The 6,000-nt window shown below is 41.1% G+C and overlaps 1 protein-coding gene across 1 annotated transcript in view; it reads right to left on the bottom strand.

Annotated features, from left to right (window-relative positions):
• Positions 1 to 288: 288 nt before the first annotated feature.
• wdr11 (WD repeat domain 11) overlaps positions 289 to 6,000 on the bottom strand; it is a 109,983-nt gene continuing 104,271 nt past the window's right edge. Inside the window, 4 exon segments of the mRNA XM_034100489.1 lie at positions 289 to 2,124; positions 3,622 to 3,701; positions 4,321 to 4,466; positions 5,424 to 5,521. Of these exon segments, the coding sequence (XP_033956380.1) occupies positions 1,925 to 2,124; positions 3,622 to 3,701; positions 4,321 to 4,466; positions 5,424 to 5,521 (524 nt within the window). The 3' untranslated portion in view covers positions 289 to 1,924.

Raw genomic sequence — 6,000 nt, 5'->3', positions numbered from 1 at the left:
GAATAAATCCAAGGAGAAAGGAAAAGAGTGAGAACCGTTAGACCTGGGCAGCGAGCTGCGGCCAGCTGTTGGCCCTCCTTCTGAGCAGAAAATAAGCCATTAAAGGCGGAAGCGACTCATGCAGGAACTAATTCACTTTTAGGGCAGTTTGACAAATGAAGGAACATTCAAATCCAATCTACCTATAACAGGTCTTTCTCTCAAAGTGCCATTACACAGCCACTTTGCCTCTCATTGGAGGGACAAGAGCGCCCTCTTGAGTCAACATATAACAGCACACAGGACATATAAAGTTAATAATATTGATTTTATTTCCATCCATATATACAGATTTTTTTTCTCTTGTCATATTTATATAGCTTAAAGCATTAGGATCACTGTACAAACAATGAACAAAGAACAATGAACAAAGGCTATAGTTTGCTCTGTGTTAGTCACACTAATCATAAAGAGGAAGTACAGTTCATTGCACAATACTGCATGACGATTGGAGGAAGAAACACAGCATGGGTAAACTACAGCTGATTATCTGCTGGGTGTGAGATCCTACAGTATGTCAGTGGGAGTGAAATGGATCTACAGGAGCATGTAGTGCCCTAAAATAGGCCTGGGTTGCCATAGTGATTCGGGGTTATACGTAACACAACACAACAGAAACAGCACTGACGTGTTTATGAAACACAAAACCGCACAACAAACAATGGTCCCACGGATGGAGTTACTGTCTCGTTTCAGGACCAGTTAACACGCTACAACGCAATAAAAAACACAACCACTTAATATGTATTTTGCATCGTCATTAGGATGAGTATGATGGTCAGAAAAGCAGAACGGATGGCAGTGGGTCATATCCTAAAATATGTGTGTCTGCCTTTGTAATTGTGATGGGCAGCACAGAGATTACCGTTTGTGTGTAAATGATGTCAAAAGTCTGATTCAAATGAGTACAGACACATTTTTGACAGATCATCTTGTAATACACATCATAGAACAACCGCGTCACACAAACATCAAGAGTAGTTTTCGTTTCAAGGTTTCATAAAAGTAGAAAACGAAAAATCCTTAGTGGAATGATCTATTCAACTAATGTGAACTCTGCACAAACTAATTAAACGGCATCACTCCTATCGCCTCTGTGTTCAGGGACATTCAATTATAATACGGGTGAATTAGGAGCAAGGTGGCCTGGCTAACTTTCCTGCCGCTCAACAGTTACAGCTGAGGAGGCTGGGAGGCAGCAGGCTTTGGTCACTCAATTATACAGCACCTCCTGCTGTGGCTGGAACACCCAGTCTGTCGTGTGTCTGCCAACAGAAATACTGTGTCTCTGTACAGGGAATCATAGTTAGCATTCTAATAATGTGGTATTTTTGGTTAATTTACGAGGGAATCCAGTCATGGAGTAGTAATGTGGGCCGTCAAGGGCAGTGCAAATGAAATATGGAACGTATTATTTTTGGATGAATTAACTCTGCCGTATTTCATCCCAGCAGAGAAAAGGCAAATTAAACCCGTAGAGCTACAACAGTACTTTGAAGTCATTAACACAGGCACGCAAAATAAAGCTTACCAAGCAACCATAAATAAAAAGTTAAATCCATTAACCTACAAAAACACGAGGCGCATCACTTCACGTGTTGGGGGGGAATCAGGACAGAAGAGTGTTTCTTTTGGGGCCGTTGCATGCATTCACAAATGTGCACAAACACACACGTCATACCAAACATTTAGAAACTCTTTGTAGTCATAGAAACAGGGAGACGGACTCCACACGGAAACATCTCCTCTCTTCTACGGATGAGGATCATGACTCCTCTGGGCGCCGACACAGAGCTCACTCACACTGGTCGAGGTTTAGAAGGAAGAATGAATGACGGATCCTTGATTTGCACCATCATCCGTTCTTCTCCAAATCTTTCAGAGGTCACTCGGTGCTCTCCTGGCCCAGCTCTTTGTCTTCGCTGATAACGCTCTCTGGCACGCTGCCCTCCCCCTGGAACAGCTCCTCCATCAGCTGCTCCCCTGCGCTGCCGGCCCGGGACGCCCACAGAGCGGCGCCCTCCCGCAGGCCCAGGGAGCGCAGCAGCCGAGCGTACTCCAGAAACGCAGACTTGATTAGTTTATGTGCAGGAGGAGGTCAAGGAGAACTCATAACATTGAATAAGTCAGAAGAAAACACAGTGAAAGTTTCCATTCCCCCTCAGGAAAGTATACTCTGATTTTAACATCACATGTTTGTTTGTTTTAGTAAGTATCTGTGATAATGTTCTTTTTTTTTTTTTTTAGAAAGACCCAAGGAAAAGTAGCCGATGATGAACATAATGACGCTGGGCATTATCCTTGACTCAGAAGTACTCTTTAAATCCCACAGAAAAGGGACTGCAAAGGTACAGCCTTCTCTATCCCAACAAGATTCAGAGTTCCTGAATTGATTTGAATTACGTTAGATAACTGTAATAGTGTCTGTAATGTTTTTTCAAGACCATAATTAGTCCAAAAGTCTGCTGCCAAGGCTTTCAAAAAAGAAAGAGGAAGCCAGTCAGCCAGATTTAGATGCACTGCACAGTGTCATGTTTATCATCATTATCACATACAGACACCTGACTAATATAATGAATGCGGGATGAAGACACCACTGAACAGTTTGGTGAGAAAATAAATAATGTGAATCTCATATACAGAGATCTTTGCAGTCATTACAATACTAGGAACACTTATATGCATAACATCATGCAAGACAAAGAGTAGGAGATCAAACCCTCCCTTAAAATGCTTCACATCAACAGGTCTTTATCCCCTTAATGAAGGGACGACCTGTTTTTTTCAGAACTGTTGCTTTGACTGCATTACGTTTTAGCAAGTGCAACTAAATATATTCAGCATTTATCTGATGGCACTGCGGCCCACCTCGTTTAGGCTACTTTTGATGGTCACAAAAATACTAAAGATTAGATGGAAACAGACACTTGAGTTTGTAGTTAGGCCACATTTATAGTGGTTTTAAAATAGATATGTCACTTTCTTAAAGGAGGATATTAAGGAATACACTGGGAAACTCGAAAGACAGCTTGGCCCTGCGCAGGCTTAGTGTGCTCCTGGTCTGCTCTCCATAAATGATAAATCACTTAGTGGCTTCAGGCCAGATCTGACCAATGAACAAGCCAGGGGGGATGTTTCCAACTCATGAGATGAAATATTACTTTAGAGGTTTACCTTTTCCCACCCCCTTATCCTTTGTTCTGTCGTGTGTTTATTACTACATTACGCTGATCACACAAGATACAAATAAGAATATAATATAAGCCAAAAAAAAGGCTGACTAGTAGAACTTATGTATGCAGTTGCAATAAAGTAAACTTATATACATCTGAGGAAAAACATTGCAGGATGGGCTAAACTACAACACATGTATTCTTTCTGTATGTCTATGTTCAGACGTTTTTAAAGTAAGTTATAAAAATTCTCTCATGAGATACGATGTGCTTTTAAATGTCCTTTACTGTGAAGAGCTCTCTACTACGGAGTGCACATCTGCAGTACAGATGGACAGCGTTAAGAGGGAACCTAACCCTGGTTATAAATGTCCCTCGGAGTGCAGTAATGGGTTTTCAAAAAGGATATTGGAAGAGTCATCGGCCTCCATCACCCCGTACTTCAGACAGGCTTCGATGAAGAGCGCGGCTCGATCAAAGTACCGCATGCTGCCCGGGAGATGGATGGAGGAGGACAAAGACACAGGCATGAGGAGGTGAGAGCTATTGGCAGACCCCAGCCTCATCCCTGCCCTGATGGCTGGGATCCCAAAGCATACATCTGCCCCGATATCCCCTTAATTCCCTGAGCTTTCACTGTCAGTTCTCAGAAGAGGAGGAGAAGTAGAAAAACAAACCAAGGGAATCGTTTCAGGAAAAATATATGGGGTCAGTCAGACCATTTATACTGCCATACACTCAAAGATGGAGAATGGAGCAAAGGAAAGGAAAAAAGTCACAGGGTAAAACATTTGGAATTTTAAAAGACATAAAGTTAAAAGGTATTCCTAATTATGATGGCTTTTTTAATTTACCTAATTTCTGGGAATGTAATGAATACAAGAAAGACCAGGGTTTCTTCATATTTTCCAAAGCAATACTTCATAGGACTTCATTCTAAGCCCATGCCATGGTCTTGCACGTTTTTTGAGCTATGTCTGCGATTATATATATATATATATATATATGGAAAGCGCCTTTGAGCATTAGGAAAAGCGCCATCAAAATCGAATGTATTATTATTATTCTTATACAATAGGCTCATAATGGCATCAGTCCAGGGTCTTACCCGTGCAGCATCTCTCCTACTTTGTAAAAGCAGCCCAGCGACAGCAGCACCAGGATGGCTTTGGACTTCTGGTTGACCTGCGGGGAGCACAGGTGCTCCGCCCAGCGCTTCAGCACATCTGAGCTCTCTGCTGGGTTCAGACGCACCTGGACACACACACACACACACACACACACACACACACACACACACACACACACACACACACACACACACACACACACACACACACACACACACACACACACACACACACACACACACACACACACACACACACACACACACACACACACACACACACACACACACACACACACACACACACACACACACACACACACACACACACACACACACACACACACACACACACACACACACACACACACACACACACACACACACACACACACACACTTTGCAAATAAGCTAAAATAATTACATTCATAAGATAAGTTCAAATCGGTGGCTTAGTATAAATCAAACATGTTATCTTATATTATTTACTTAAGACTTTAAATAGCAACATTTATTTTTGATGTTGTTTTTTTAAATATTTTAATCGTTTAACCTTTATTAGAATAATGACTTTTTTATTACTATTATCATTTAATTTGTATTTCTGTTGTACCTATATGTTCACTTTATTTTGTAGGGTTTTATATTGTTGCATCTATTCACTTGTCTTGTGTCTTATCTTTCCGAGATAAATCATTATTTATTTGTATTATCATACATTTGACCTCCTTTTGTCTCTTAACATGTTAAAATGTTATATTTTGCTGCATGTATCTGTAAAGGTTTTAACATCTGATCTGAGGGGAATTTCTTGTTTATATTTGTGTGTGCCATTTTGTAAAGCACTTTGAGCTGCATGTGCTATGAAAAGTGCTATATAAATACAGCTTTATTATGATTATAAATGTGAATAATCTGTCACAACTCTTCTTGCAATTACCAACAGATAATATGAAACTCAAGCATACTGTACAATGTACACAGTTAGTACACTCTGAACTCGCACAACTCACTCTGACACTATCCAAACATTTCACAGTGTGTGATGCTTCCTGTTGACGGACGCCGTCATGCTGAGTTACCTTAGCCAGCCAGGCGGCTCGGTTCCACTCCCCATAGGTCTGCAGGTAGCGACAGGCATCCGCCGCCTTGTCAATCAAACACAGCAGCTGGACACCCTCTGACGGACAGCAGAAGGGGAGAGTTTGTGTATGCATGTGAAATGGAGATATAATAGCCTATCTCTATGCAAGACCGGAAACCAGTGTGATTATTTATTTACACACTGCTGGCAATAGCCACACTCATTATGCAATATTTGGATCAAGTTGAATCCAATATTTTTATAAATATTTAACCCTTGTGCCTCACTTTGAAAAAAAGTTATTTTGATGTCCTTCGAGGATATTAATGTTGGAAAAACTGCTGCGGTTTTGTTTTTACAGAAAATCAGGAAAATACATCTATTTGTCCTGAAGGGCAAACATGAAAAACGGCTCTATCTGGAGGAAATCAAAAAATGTTAAGCCAGGGCTGCAGTTGAATAGTCCAAAAATCAGCTCCTAAGTTCTAACCCTATCGTCTATTCCTTGACCTCTGAGTGAAACGTCACGTGGTTAAGGGATAGTGGATAGGAGAATTCAAAAGGATTTAGGAGAA

Source organism: Pseudochaenichthys georgianus, chromosome 15 (genome assembly GCF_902827115.2).
Source record: "Pseudochaenichthys georgianus chromosome 15, fPseGeo1.2, whole genome shotgun sequence".
In the NCBI taxonomy this organism is placed as follows: Eukaryota; Metazoa; Chordata; class Actinopteri; order Perciformes; family Channichthyidae; genus Pseudochaenichthys; species Pseudochaenichthys georgianus.
The sequence above is the reverse complement of the archived record's forward strand: the minus strand, read 5'-3'. Positions and strand labels throughout refer to the sequence as shown.